The 14729-nt window shown below is 45.1% G+C and overlaps 1 protein-coding gene across 6 annotated transcripts in view; it reads left to right on the top strand.

Annotated features, from left to right (window-relative positions):
* pomt1 (protein-O-mannosyltransferase 1) overlaps nt 1–14729 on the top strand; it is a 61782-nt gene that overhangs the window by 14797 nt on the left and 32256 nt on the right. For 5 of the 6 annotated variants that reach the window (XM_072488790.1, XM_072488794.1, XM_072488793.1 and 2 more), the window contains 7 exons: nt 1174–1224; nt 5244–5390; nt 6979–7090; nt 7183–7245; nt 8431–8524; nt 11207–11362; nt 14516–14646. In XM_072488790.1, coding sequence (XP_072344891.1) covers nt 1174–1224; nt 5244–5390; nt 6979–7090; nt 7183–7245; nt 8431–8524; nt 11207–11362; nt 14516–14646 — 754 coding nt within the window. Of the gene's footprint in view, nt 1–1173; nt 1225–5243; nt 5391–6978; nt 7091–7182; nt 7246–8157; nt 8271–8430; nt 8525–11206; nt 11363–14515; nt 14647–14729 lie in introns of those variants that run through there. The other variant, XM_072488795.1, reaches the window with a different exon arrangement.

Genomic DNA, 14729 nt, shown 5'->3' with positions numbered 1-14729 from the left:
GTCCGCCATCTTCTTGCGGGGCGGACTTAGAGGACGGCAACAGCGCATGCGCGGATGACGCCAGGTATGCGGTGCCGGCCGCGTCATCTATGCGGCGCCGCCTTTACGCGGGCGACAAGGCCTGACGCGTGTAGATGACGTGGCCCTGATCCTAGCCCATTGTCAGGGCCTGAATCGGTCGGGATCGGGGCCGTTTCGCGCAGTCGTGAACCTCGACCAGCGTTCACAATGGCGCGGCCACTTCGGCACGGGAGTGGAGAATCCCGCCCATGATTCCCTTTCTTCCGCATTTATCACAATGAAAATGCCAAAAGAAAGCAATGATTAAATAGCCTGACCATTTAAAGCATCTTAAATCTAACAGTGGTCTGTTGCTTTTTCTTTTCTGATGCACCCTGTGCCACTATAAATAGGCCCATGTGAACTATTTTTGGGTTAGGGTGTATATGCGTGTAATGTGTAACTCTGCAAATAAATGTTTATAAAAGTGTGCAAAGATTGGCTCAGTTTGCCAACTTACTCTAATGAATATTAGCATGGTAGTCACAAAGTGGAATTATGAGATTTCTACCAAAGCAGTCTCCATGCTGTGGGTGGCATGTCGACTAGGCAATGATATGTTTATGAAAGGTGGTGAAGCATTTGATGATCTCGGAGGAGTGGAAGTTAGAAATTGGCAGGTTATATTGGAGTGTTCCAGTTGCCCCTTGGTCTGGGATAGAATAAATCTGCCAGAGTTTCAACTCTTAATAGCTATCCAGTGACGATTGCTGAAAATATCCAGATATGTAGCGTACTAGGTTACCTTGATCAAATAACTCATCGACAGTGATGTACTCTAAAGAAAAGTATCAGTGGACTCCTATCAATTCTCTCATGGCTGCCATCCTTTTAAGCATTACAGAGAAATAATATACAACCAGGTAGGTAATGGAATAATAATAACTGAAAGCGCATAAGTGTGGGAGAAGTAATAAATAGCATCAGTAGAAAACAAAGTAAAAACTACCGTTTGGTCATACCTACTGTGGTGAAGCTGTGACCCGTTTGATAATTCTAAGAAACTTGACTTTGCTTTTGTCTATTTTCAAAAGAGTAAAATTGCAGAGGACCTGTGAAAGAACTTTGGTATTTGTTGCTTTTTAAAAAGTGTATTTGGTTTTTCACTTCCAGCATATTATGGTGGCTTCGATGGGAACTTTTCTTGGAACCGAATTGGCGCAGGTAGGAGATGCTGGATCTTGTGCACTGTTTTGTTTATTCATAGAATCAGAGAAGTTTACAGCATGGAAACAGGCCCTTCGGCCCAACCAGTCCATGCCGCCCAGTTTTTACCATTAAGCTAGTCCCAGTTGCCCGCACTTGGCCCATAACCCTCTATACCCATCTTACCCATGTAACTATCTAAATGCTTTTTAAAAGACACAATTGTACCCGCCTCTACTACTACCTCTGGCAGTACATTCCAGACACTCACTACCCTCTGAGTGAAGAAATTGCCCCTCTGGGCCCTTCTATCTCTCCCCTCTCACCTTAAACCTATGCCCTCTAGTTTTAGACTCCCCTACCTTTGGGAAAAGATATTGACTATCTCACGGAAGTGAGTAGTAATGTGATGGCCCAAGAGAAGTAACACTACACACAAGTGAAAATAGAGAACAGTAGCTCACGCAAAACAAATGTGTATCTGTTGCACACATGCCACCTACTGGTTCTAAATCAAACCGTGCGTTCTGCTCATCCATACTAGACTTGCCAGCTCTCACTCGGCAATTTTAAGTTTGCAGTCATTCTTCTACTTATGCAAGACGTAATTAAGCAGTCAGAATCATATTTATAGGGTCTCTGGTTGCTCTGGTAAGTGGCTATCAGAAATAGCAATGTTCTCTGGCAGTGTAACTCCTTTAAAGAATAAAGTGTGGGTACACTTTATACAGCTCGCCTGTTTTAACAATGCTACAACTAGGTTATGGGTTATGGGGATAGGGTGGAGGTGTGGACCTTGGGTAGGGTGCTCTTTCCAAGAGCCGGTGCAGACCCGATGGGCCGAATGGCCTCCTTCTGCATTGTAAATTCTATGATAACTCTGTTGGCTCTCACCGTACAAAAGTGAGGACATGTGGATAGGAAAAATGAGGCTGTAATGAGCCTCAGGCCAAGTATTTGAAAAAAATTTAGAGTACAATTATTTTTTTTCCAATTAAGGGGCAATTTAGCGTCGCCAATTCATCTACCCTGCACATCTTTGGGTTGTGGGGATGAGACCCACACAAACATGGGGAGAATGTGCAAACTTCACACAGACAGTGACCCGGGGCCGAGATCGAACCTGGGTCCTCGGGGCCGGGGTCAAAGCTGGGTCCTCGGGGCTGGGGTCAAAGCTGGGTCCTCGGGGCTGGTGTCAAGCCTGGGTCCTCGGTGCCGTGAGGCAGCAGTGCTAACCTCTGCACCAGGGCGCCGCCTGGCCTCGGGTCAAGTAAACCAGCGCATGGTGAAAGAAATAATTTTGGTTTTGTAGAGCTTTCGAATGAAGTGACAGTATCTGTCTATTTTACATTGAAATAGGTTTATTTAGGGCAGCACAGTAGTTAGCACGGCTGCCTCACGGCGCCGAGGTCCTAGTTTGATCCCGGCTCTGTGTCACTGTCAGTGTGGAGTTTGCACATTCTCCCCGTGCTTGTGTGGGTGTTGCCGCCACAACCCAAAAGATGCGCAGGTTAGGTGGATTGGCCATGCTAAATTGCCCCTTAAATTGGAAAAAATTAATTGGGTGGTCTAAATTTATTTTAACAAAAAAGAAATAAGGTACGGGGACCTGGTATTATTAGGGCGACATAGTGATTAGCACTGTTGCCTCAGTGCCGGGGACCCGGGTTTGATTCCGACATTGTTTCGGTGCAACATCGTGGGCCGAAGGGCCTGTACTGCGCTGTATTGTTCTATGTTCTATTAGGTGATGTCTGTGTGGAGTTTAAACATTATCACCGTGCCTGCGTGGGCTTCCTCCGGGAGCTCTTGTTTCCTCCCACAGTCCAAAGATGTGCGGGTTAGGTGGATTAGCCATGCTAAATTTCCCCTAAGTATCCAAAGGTTAGATGGGGTTACAGGGATAGGGCGGGAGATTGGACCTGGGTAGGGTGGTCTTTTGAAGGATCAGTGCAGACCCGATGGGCCGAATGGCCTTCTCCTGCACTGTAGGGATTCTATTAAATTCTATGAAATTATAGTATCAGTTTTGCAGCTCTGAAGTCACAAGTCAAATTTTCTACCTTGGAAATTCAATAAGCCTGATGATTTGAGGGCTAGCTCAGGAATAATTAAAAAATAAAATAAATTTAGAGTACCCAATTAATATTTTCCAATTAAGGGACAATTTAGCATGGTCAATCCACCTAGCCTGCACATCTTTGGGTTGTGGGGGTGAAATCCACAAAAACACGGGGAGAATGTGCAAACTCCACACGGACAGTGACCCAGAGCCGGGATCGAACCTGGGACCTCGGCGCCATGAGGCAACAGGGCTAAGCCACTGTGCCACCGAGCTGCCCTAGCTCAGGAATAATGACCAATCATGGATACTGGTTCAGTCATTGGCTAGTTTTGGTTATTAGCTGATAGAATGTCATCTTGTTTATCCTCCTCATCCTTTGAGCTGCTGTAAGCTTGCACCACGTTTTGTTATTTTTTGCCACATTTTGCGCTTCACCCCATGAGAGCCCCATCTCACTCAGCTCAGCTATCACAGTTCTGCACCAGGTTGTCTTTTGGCCTGCCTGGCTTTCCCTTCTCTCTATTTCAAACTGTTGTTTAACTAGTCAGATATCTGAATCAACCTGGGCAATAGCAATCGGGCTGAGATTGCTGGCTTATTGTGCACTCAATGCAATTCTTGTTGAACTGTGTAGCAGCGCCGATATATGTCCATCAGGGATATGTTCCCAAAGCATTACTGCTGTTCACCTTTGTGGTAGAGATCAAAGAAGGTAGGTTCTGTCCAAAGTAACTTAGTGATTTGCTGCAATGCTGTAGCTTGTATATAGTGTCACCGATGTCATTCCCGTAACCAGGACACTAATCCGGCAAACTGCCGTGTTCCAGGGATGGCGTCAGGTTTCTTGGATGTTATTCCCACTGCATTCTTTGGGGAAAAAAGTGCACTCTGGACGGGGAATTTCAATGTGGGATTACCATGAGTGAATTGGTGGTACAATCAATGATGGAGGTAGCAGGTAGAGAATGCCAAAAAGTCATATGGATGGCCTGACATTAGCTGTACCAAACCACAACCCGGTTCCATTCTTATCTATCCAGTTGAAGGCAGAGAATCACTTGTATCTTCCTGGTGTCCTGCATGGATCTTGCTCTTCGTCTCCCTCATCATAGATGATCTGTCCCTTGGGGACATCATCTGGTCACAGCTTCAGCATCCATATGTAAGCTGTATCCCACACAACTCTGCTTCATCACTACCTCTCTGAAAGCCATTAGTGTATCCGATTTACCTCCTTGCTTGTCTGACACCCTGATTTTCTCCTATTAAATGTTGGGAATACCTGAAGCCATTGTCTTCAGTTTCCACCAAAAACTCCTTTCCCCAGCTGCCCACTCCATCTCACTCCCTACCCTAGTGCCTCTTGCGCATCTCCAATTGTCACTGTACCCATTGGCGGCCATAGCTTCAGCTACCATGGCCCTTGGCACTGGAATCCCCTCCTCAAATCTTTCTACTGCCGTTTCCTCCTTCAAGAGACTCCCTTTAAACTACCTAGTCCTAATTTCCTACATGGCTTGGACGGAGGTCAGTTAGCTTTCACAAAGAGTCATCCGGACTCAAAACATTAGCTCCTTTCTCTCTCTCCATGGGTGCTGTCAGACCTGCTGAGATTGTCCAGTATTTTCTGTTTTTGTGTCGGCTAGCTCAGTTGGCTGGATGGTTGGTTCGTGATGCCGAGCGACGCCAACAGTGTGGGTTCAATTCACACACCGGCTCAGGTTATTCATAAAGGTCCCTCCTGCCCCTCGCCTGAGGTGTGATGACCCTCGGGTTAAACCATCACCGGTCAGCTCTCAGCGAGAGGAGAGCAGCCCATGGTCCTCTTGAGACTTTGGCGACTTTCATTTTCACATGGCTTGTTGTCAAGCATCACACTCCTGCGAAGTGCCTTGGGTCATCTTACTACAATAAAGCCTCTATATTAATGCAAGTTGTTGTTGATCACGTTTGTACATTTTCTTTTTCTTAGAATACACTGGGAATGTCCCTGTTTGGAACCTGAGATTTCTCCCAGCTCTTGCTAGTGCACTCTGCATCTCGCTGGCTTATCAAATTGTAGTTGAACTCAAGTATTCACACTTCTCTGCTCTTATTGCTGCTCTTCTCATCATGTTTGGTAAGAGCTAGAATAATTACAAAACAAAACGTGGTATTTAAGTTGAGATTTTTTTTTAGCAAGCATAACAGCGTGTAGAAGGTGGAAATTGTAATTAAGGGTCTGATACTGGAAGTAAGAAGCCATAAACCATTGTACCCGTTCTTCAGTGTAGTGTGGGGACACCCCTTCAATGTGTATATGCAATGGTATGACACATCATATAGTTTTAATTTTAAATAGAGAGAGCATTCCTGACTTGGTTTTTAATTACCCCTTCCCTTCATTAGTTTAAGTCAATATTATCTCAGATTACCAACCATTGTCCAGAGCTTTGCTCTTCAATCTCCATTCTTGCGTGTGGCCCTATTTTTTTATTTTTATTTACATACATTTAGAGTACCTAATTCATTTTCTTTCCCAGTTAAGGGGCAATTTAGTGTGGCCAATCCACCTACCCTGCACATCTTTTTGGGTTGTGGGGGTGAGACCTACGCAGACACGGGGAAAATGTGCAAACTCCACACGGACAGTGACTCAGAGCTGGAATCGAAATCGGGTCCTCGGTGCCCTGAGGCAGCAGTGCTAACCACTGCGCCATCGTGCTGCTCCTTGGCACCATTTTCTTGCTCTGCCCTGAGGTGGTCTGTTGGGGGGGGGGGGGGGGGGCGGCAGGTGGAAAATTGCACGTTTGGAAAGATGGTGGTTTGTTGTATTCCACAGGCTTTGTTGAACTATTCAGATTAGTTAGTTTTTAAAACTATGACATGAAATGCCAGTGGATCAGCAGTCAGGTTCTGTTTATGGTCCCAGGTTTGATTCCCGGCTTGGGTCACTGTCTGTGTGGAGTCTGCACGTTCTCTCCGTGTCTGCGCGAGTTTCCTCCGGGTGCTCCAGTTTCCTCCCACAGTCCAAAGATGTGCAGGTTAGGTGGATTGGCCACGCTAAATTGCCCTTAGTGGGACTTACTGGGTTACGGGGATAGGATGGAGGTGTGGGGCTTAAGTGGGGTGCTCTTTCCAAGGGCCGGTGCAGACTCGATGGGCCAAATGGCCTCCTTCTGCACTGTAAATTCTATATTCTATGTTTTCACTGGAGTTTAGAAGAATGAGAGGGGATCTCAGTGAAACATATAAAATTCTGACAGGGCTGGACAGACTGGGTGGAGGGATGTTGTGTCCTCTGGCTGGGATGTTGTGTCCTCTGGCTGGGAGTGTCTAGCACAAGGGCTCACAGTCTCAGGATACGGGGTAGTCCATTTAGGACTGAGTTGTGGAGAAACCTCTTCATTCAGAGGGTGGTGAAAACTCTGGAATTCTCCACCACAGAAGGCTGTGGAGGCCTAGTCTCAGGAAATATTTAAAGAGGAAATAGATTTCTGGACTCTAAAGGCTTTCAGGGATTTAGGAAGACTGCGGGAGTATGATGTTGAGATAAATGATCAACTTTAATATTGAATGGCGGAGCTGGTCCGATGGGCCGCATGGTTTTCTACAGCTCTTATTTGCCAAGTTATATATCTGCTTTATTAACATAGATGTCAGCTACAACACATTTATATAATAATTCCAATTAGTTCCAGTGCTCTGTTCTTTTCTTTTTGAAACAGAAAACGCCTTAATAACCCAGTCACGGTTTATGCTCCTGGAATCCGTCCTCATTTTCTTTGTCCTGTTGGCAGTTCTGTCTTATCTGAAATTCTACAATATGCAGAGATGCAGGTACGATGAAACCCTTGAGCGATGTCCTCATGTTGTGAACATTGGAAAGAATGCGATGAAGAAGTTGACGCTTCTTGCCAATTTTGTTTCAGCTTCTCGGTGAGCTGGTGGTTTTGGCTTTTCCTAACCGGGACAGCATGTGCACTTGCTATTGGGTGAGTTTCTTGATGCATTTTTTTCAAACTCAAGACCACAGTTCCTCTGCTCGGGTGACATGCCTGCCGGCTGAACAAGAGAAGGTGGCAGCTGAGTTAACTTTCTTAAATATAATCGCCCCAAAAAGGTCAAATTATTGCAATGCTCCAATCTGTATTTGCGTAACCTCTGGGATTGATTAAGAACCAGGTGAGGAAGTTGGAATGGAGATTTGTGCTCTACGTTTGTGCATTTGGGATCTTGCTGAGCTATTAGAACCAGGAAGATGCTGAAATGGCCTCCCAGTGTGTGTTAAATGGTAAAATTCAGCCAGGGTGGCATTCAGTTCGCTCCATGTTCCCTGAGATCAGAACTGAGAAGATGATCCAGCGGGCTTCCTACTCCCAATCACTTTCTGGTGATCATTATTGATAGGTTCATGTGAGCTTTATCATGGAATAATAGAAACTTCCAACACAGAAGTGTGCCATTCGGCCCGCCGGGCCTGTATAGGCTATTAGAAAGGATAGTTGTCTCTGTTCCCACACTCTTTCCTTGTGTCCATAACCCTGTAAGTTCCTCATCCTCAAGTGTCTATCCAATTCCCTTAGAATTATTGATGCAATCGGCTTCCCCAAAGCTTCCCTAGCTGTACCATTCCAGGTCCCAATAACTAATTTCACTTAATCTCCCCATCAGATCTTTTGCCAATGACTTTAAATCTATGACCTTGGGCTACTGACCCACTCTCCCAAGGGAATCATTTTTCTCCATCTACTCTGTCAAACCCCTTATCATCCTAAAATTCTCTTGGTCAATCTCTTCACCTGCTCTGTTCCAATGAGAATAATCCTAATTGCCTTCTAACCCGGGAGCAACCCTGTCTCATTTTCATATTGGATGATTTATCTACCCAGTGATTACTTCCAGGAGCTGATGACACTTTGTGCACAGACAGCTACTTTCATTTCTTCTTCACCCCTGATTCTTCAAACAAAAAAGTTCCACCGATTCTTCAAAAAAGAAGTTCACGTGTCCCTGGAACGTGCGTACTGCAGCATTTTCTGTCTGTTATATAGTGACTCATTCTACTTCAATCTTTAGCATGAAAAATAACGCCCCCTGTTATTAGTCTAATTAAAAGAGTAAATTTTGGATTTCTGAACATTGGTCCCCTCTTGACTTTTGCTTTGGTGTGTTTACAGGGTCAAATATATGGGCTTGTTCACTTACCTGCTTCTATTAGCTATTGCTGGAGGACATACTTGGCAGATAATTGGGGATACATCATTATCAAATGTAGGTATATCTCTGCTGTTGATTTCAGTTTAACTTTGCGTGGCAGAATGTTTTAGTGCATCAATTGGTTTAACAATTTTGGAGCCTGAATACACACACTTATTCGCAGAGATGTCTTGTGTTACAATAAGTCCGAGGAGAAGGACAAGAGTAAGGTAGTATAGTATTCATATTAGTGTAATTTTCCATTAATCTGATTGCTGTCTATTGGCGCATTCAGAAGTGGTTTAGAAGGTTGAAAGGAAAAGACTTGCATTTTTTACTGCGCCTTTCACAACCTCTGGGTGTGGCAAATGCCTTACCGCCTGTTGGAAACGGCGTCACTTTTGTAATACAGAAAATATCTTCTTTATTATTATTGTCACAAGCAGGCTAGCATTAACACTGCAATGAGGGCAGCACGGTGGCACAGTGGGTTAGCCCTGATGCCTTACGGCGACGATGTCCCAGGTTCGATCCCGGCTCTGGGTCACTGTCCGTGTGGAGTTTTGCAAATTCTCCCCGTGTTTGTGTGGGTTTCGCCCCCATAACCTAAAGATGTGCAGGGTAGGTGGATTGGCCACGCTAAATTGCCCCTTAATTGGATAAAAATTTAATTGGGTACTCTAAAATTAAAAAGAAAACCACTGCAATGAAGTTACTGTGAAAAGCCCCTAGTTGCCACATTCCGGCGCCTGTTGGGGTACACTGAGGGAGAATTTAGAATGTCCAATTCACCTAACAACACGCCTTTCGGGACTTGTGGGAGGAAACCGGAGCGCTCGGAGGAAACACGCGCAGACACTGGGAGAACGTCCACACAGACAGTGACCCAAGCCGGAAATTGAACCTGGGACCCTGGCGCTGTGAAGCAGCAGTGCTAACCACTGTGCTACCGTGCCATCTCATGGCACCCAATCTGCGCATCGTAAAATCCCACAAGCAGTATTTTGTTGAATTTAAACACATTCAGACTGTACCTTTACAGGTGAAGGTTTGAGCAATGTGAACAAGGTATTAACACCTGAGTACCGTCTCTGGTCAATTCGAGGATGGTTCTTTTGGGAACCTGGATGTAAATTGGTTTCCTCTCCCACCACCAATGGTCAGAAAAATCTCACAGGCAATAACATTTAAGGGGTGTTTTGTAACCCTGTGACACATTCCGCACTAACTGGCCCCAGCAGTTGTTCCTTGGTGTTGCTTGTAGGCTAAATGAGGTCTGGAGAGCAATTGTGATGATTAGCTGCTAACATGGGTTGTCATTTAAACTCATTGCTCATGTGCTCTCCATGGGCAACCAATCTAAGTAGCAAATGCAGGAATTACTTTTTTATTCAGTCACAGTATATGTGGGGGGCGGGGCGGGGGGGGGGGGGGGGGGGGGGCGGGGGTGGGGGGGGGGGGTGTTCGCTGGCAAGGCCAGCATTTATTGAATGGCTTGCTCGGCCATTTCAGAGGGCGGTTAAGAGGCAGCCACATTGCTGGGTGGTTAGCGTCACATATAGGCCAGACCAGATAAGGGCAACCGGTTTTCTTCCTTAGTTGACATTAGTAAACCAAATGGTGTTTTACCACACTCTGTTTCACAGTCTCGATAACTGATACTCAGCTTTTTAATTCCAGATTTTTATTTAATGAACTCAATTTACATTCCTCAGCTGCTGTGGTGGGATTTAAACACTTGTCTCTAGATCATTAGTCGAGGCCTCTGGATTACTCATTCATTAATGTAGTCGCTATGCTACTTGGGAATTGTAGAAGCTCCCTTGTTAGAGGGCAGTTGTCACTGCTTGCATACATTTGGCTCCAGGTTTGTGGAAGTCTGCTAGAGACGTTGATTGTAGTTGCCTGCCCCTGGCTTCCAGAGAGGAGTCTGTCGGGTGGTCTTGAAATCCTGATAGTTCCAACAAAGCATTGTGAACTTTGAGTTCATTACTTGTTTTGAGGCTTGTTCAAGCTGACCACTAAAGTGCAGTGTGGAGGGAGATATCACTTGATATTGCTATGGTAACGGGTCGCCAAGCTCCGAGGGAAAGCACTGTGCCAGGATTCAAATGGATTTCAATTTTAACCAATACCAGTTGTCCTTGCAAAGTTTGTCACAGGATATTGCTCATTCCCATTACACTATTTTTATGCCCCAAGTCCTCAGTCATGCCTTATAATGTGTGTTGCCTACTTTAGGGTGGCATAGTAGCACAGTGGTTAGCACTGTTGCTTCACAGTGCCAGGGTCCCGGGTTCGATTCCCGCTTGGGTCACTCTCTGTGCGGAGTCTGTACATTCCCCCCATGTCTACGTGGGTTTCCTTCGGGAGCTCCGGTTTCCTCCCACAAGTCCCGAAAGACGTGCTTGTCAGGTAAATTGGACATTCTGAATTGTCCCTCTGTGTACCCAACCAGGTGCCGGAGTGTGGCGACTATGAGATTTTCACAGTAACTTCATTGCAGTGTTAATGTAAGCCTACTCGTGACACTAATAAAGATTATTGGCTGAATAAGAAATGGGCAGTTAAAGCAAGGTTCTGGACGTGGAAGTGGCACTACATATTCTGTGCCCTTGCATTGTGAAAACTCATTAGCTGATTGCATTATCTGTATTCCGAATTAATCAATTGATTTGATTTTTGGTGTTTGGGGGGGGGGGGGGTTTGGTCATCATCAGATTTAAACCTTGCAATTTCTTCACACTCTTCTTTCAGGTCACGGTGCTTTATCATGTTCTGGCCAGGGTATGTGCACTTTTAGTCCTCCCAGTAATTCTGTATTTGGGATTCTTCTACATCCACCTGACCTTGTTGTACCGCTCTGGACCACATGACCAAATAATGACGAGCACATTCCAAGCCAGTCTGGAGGTAAGAGCACCATATGCCCATGTTGGCTAATGCTGCCACTGCATCAGGTCTGTTTTGCCTTTAATATTTTAATCAAGACACACGGTTTTGAAAGAAGTGGAGGTGTGTTTGGAGGGCTGCAGGCAGTGAGAAAGCTGTAGATGAGAGAGGGCTAAAGAGAAGAGCAGAGGAAATTGGGAGCAGCTCTAGGAGCTGGAGGAGCAGAGGGGAATTGATTTGAGTTTGCAATGCATATGTTATGGACTGGCTTTTTAAAAATCCTTCATGGGATGCTGGCGTCATTGGTGCCCATCCTAATTGCCCTTGAACTGAGTGGCTTGTTAGGCTGTTTCAGAGGGCAGTTAATAGTCAACCACATTGTTGTGGGTCTGGAGTCATATGTAGGCCAGATCAGGTAAGGTCAGTAGATTTCCTTCCCTAAAGCCAGTGAGTCAGTTGGCTTTTTATGACGAGCGATGAGAGTTTCATAGTTACCATTGTTACGACATCCTGGGCCAGTACGTGGTCAATTCCAGCCCCACTTGCTGCACATTACATTACAACACTTACATTAACCTTTATTTTAAAATACCTGGGATCTTTGCCCAATAACTACAGTCACCAGGTTTGAAAATTTAAACATTAACTTTTTATTATTAACAGTAACTCTAACCCTCCCTCTTTTAACTTGCCCACCCTCTATGTACATACACACAGAGACAAACAAACACAGAGGGGAAAGAGGGGTGAAGATAAATGGTGAAAGTAAAAGGATAAGAGTCTTTGTTTCGGATGGAGTTAGTTTCTCCTTCAGTCTAGGCTTTCGGACGAATGTTATCTTTTCTTGTAATGGTTTTCACTGCATACTCTCAGAAATAGTAGGTAACCAGAATTCGAGAGAGATTCAGCTTCTCTCGGGGTCTAGAGACATCTGCCTTCAGACAGTAGGCAGCAGAGCAGAGAGAGTGTTGCTTCCAGCTTGAGGGTCCAGTGGCTTTTCCTCGGTTTTCTCTGAAAAATCTCACCTGACAGGAACCAATCACTGTCGTTTGCCGGGCAGAATACTGTGCCTGGCCAAGCCATTGGCCACCAGCCAACCAATCGAAACAAACCCCTCCAATCTCTTGGGTGCTGTAAAGTCTGGGTTCTTCTGCCCAAAATAATCTTTGTAACACGGTGTACCATTTTGACACTTTTGAGTTCCTTCCTTCGTCTGATGTACTTTGTCTCCATTAACTATCCATGGACCGAAAACAATAAAGGCAAAATAAAAGAAATCGGAACTAAGGTGATCGACACATTTACTGACACTAGCTTTCAATTAACTGAATAGATTAATGAATTGAGTTTAAATTCCACCAGCTGAGTGGTGGGATTTGAATCCGTCACTTATAGCGTGGGTCTCTGGATTACTAATCCAGTGACTTTACCACTACCCCACAGCCTCCTCTATATTTGTTACGGTCCCAGGCTTGTTTATTTCTATTTCTTGAAATAATGTGGAGTGAATGTTGTTTAAATTGACACGGTGTGCTTAATTTTTCTTGCTGAATGCCTCATAAGTAATATGGTTCTCAAGTGATGCTATGGTTCTGCGAAGCAAGACATTGATCAGATTGCTTGACGAATTTGTAACGCATTTGTGCACAATCCTTACATAATTTGACTTGGCACCAGGGTGACTTCTCAGATTAGTCAACCTCGAGGCTAAATGCAAATTCTTCACAGAATTTCTCATTGACTGTTACAACTCTAAGCAGGTTTCAGATTGTATTTGCAATATGGAGTTTATACTTTATTAGCCAAGGCATAGGAATGGGGGGGGCACGGGTAGCACAGTGATTAGCAATGTTACTTCACAGCGCCAGGGACCCGTGTTCGGTTCCCGGCTGGGTCACTGTCTGTGCAGAATCTGCACGTTCTCCCTGTGTCTGCGTGGGTTCCCTCCGGGTGCTCCGGTTTCCTCCCACATTTCCCGTAAGACGAGCTTGTTAGGTGTATTGGCATTCTTAATTCTCCCTGCGTGTACCCGAGCAGGCGCCGGAGTGTGGCAACTAGGGGCTTCTCATAGTAACTTAATTGCAGTGTTAATGTAAGCCTACTTGTGACAATAATAAAGATTATTATTATAAAAATGGGGAGATTAAGCTGGAAAAGCACCAAACACTTGTTATGCTGCAGCTCGGGTTTTGCATCCAGTTCTGGTCAGTATGTTGTTGGAAGGATGTGGCCACGGCAGAGAAGGTACAGAGGGAACGAGCGTTTTAGCTGTGAGGATAGATTGGAATGGCTGGGGTTTTGTTTCCCTTGGCGCAGAAGAAGCTGAGGAGAGAATAATTGAGGTGCATCCAACTATGAGGGACCTTGATGGCGTGGATAGGATAAACTTGTTTTCCTTAGAAAAGAGCTTAACCAGGAGGCCTAAATTTAAAGTAATTGGTAGAAAGATTAGTTGAGAAATCTTTTTTCACCCCAAGGATGGTGGAGGTCGGGAACACATTGCCTGAAAGGGTGGGAGAGGAAGACACCCTCACTTCATTTTGGGATATGTACTTGAAGTGGTTTAACATACAGAGAGCTGGAGAGCAGAGCCAGGATAGCCTTTTTCCCCACAAACAAGACAGGCTGAATGGCCTCCTTTGATGCAATGAATTTCTATGATTCTATAAAATTGCTGTGATTGAGTTAAGGGAAGTAGTTCATTTTTCCGAAAGGAGCAATAGTTTTGGTCAACTGGAATAGCAGTAGGAATATGGTAGGCAGTGACCTAATTGTCCCTTGGTTAGGAAGGGAAAAAGCAGACCATATTCTGCAGCTGATGGCTATCCAACAAGACCTGTTTGGAAATTCTGATGTAGGACAAGTTTTTAAGGTCTCTGATCGAACAATCTGCCAACTTTCATGAATCAGGCTGAGACGGAAGGGCCACATTGGTGAGGTACCAGAGAAGAGCTGTGGAACTATTATCCAGTGAGCAGTCAGCAGCTTGGGAGGAGGAGGGTGGCACGAAAGGACTCGGGCAAGATTCAGGCAGCGAGGAATGGAGAAATAATCTGTTCCAATGAGTTGATATTCCTCGCCTTCATAAGCATAATGTTCACCAAAAAAAAAAATGTCATATTTGAACACCGTTTCCCCAAGTGATCAGAAAGTTACACTTAGTTTCCTTTACAGGGTGGACTTGCAAGGATCACACAGGGTCAACCTCTTGAAATAGCCTTCGGTTCCCAAATTACATTGCGGAATGTGTGGAGCAAACCTGTTCCTTGCTGGCTGCATTCCCACAAGAACATGTACCCCATCAGGTATAACATCCGATGACAAAGAAAGCGCAATAAACATTCTTATTCTGTGAAAAAGTATTATTTCCGCACAGATGTTCACTGGA

The sequence above is a fragment of the Scyliorhinus torazame genome, chromosome 22 (genome assembly GCF_047496885.1).
Source record: "Scyliorhinus torazame isolate Kashiwa2021f chromosome 22, sScyTor2.1, whole genome shotgun sequence".
Classification (NCBI taxonomy): Eukaryota; Metazoa; Chordata; class Chondrichthyes; order Carcharhiniformes; family Scyliorhinidae; genus Scyliorhinus; species Scyliorhinus torazame.
This window is presented reverse-complemented; position numbering and strand designations above follow the sequence as displayed.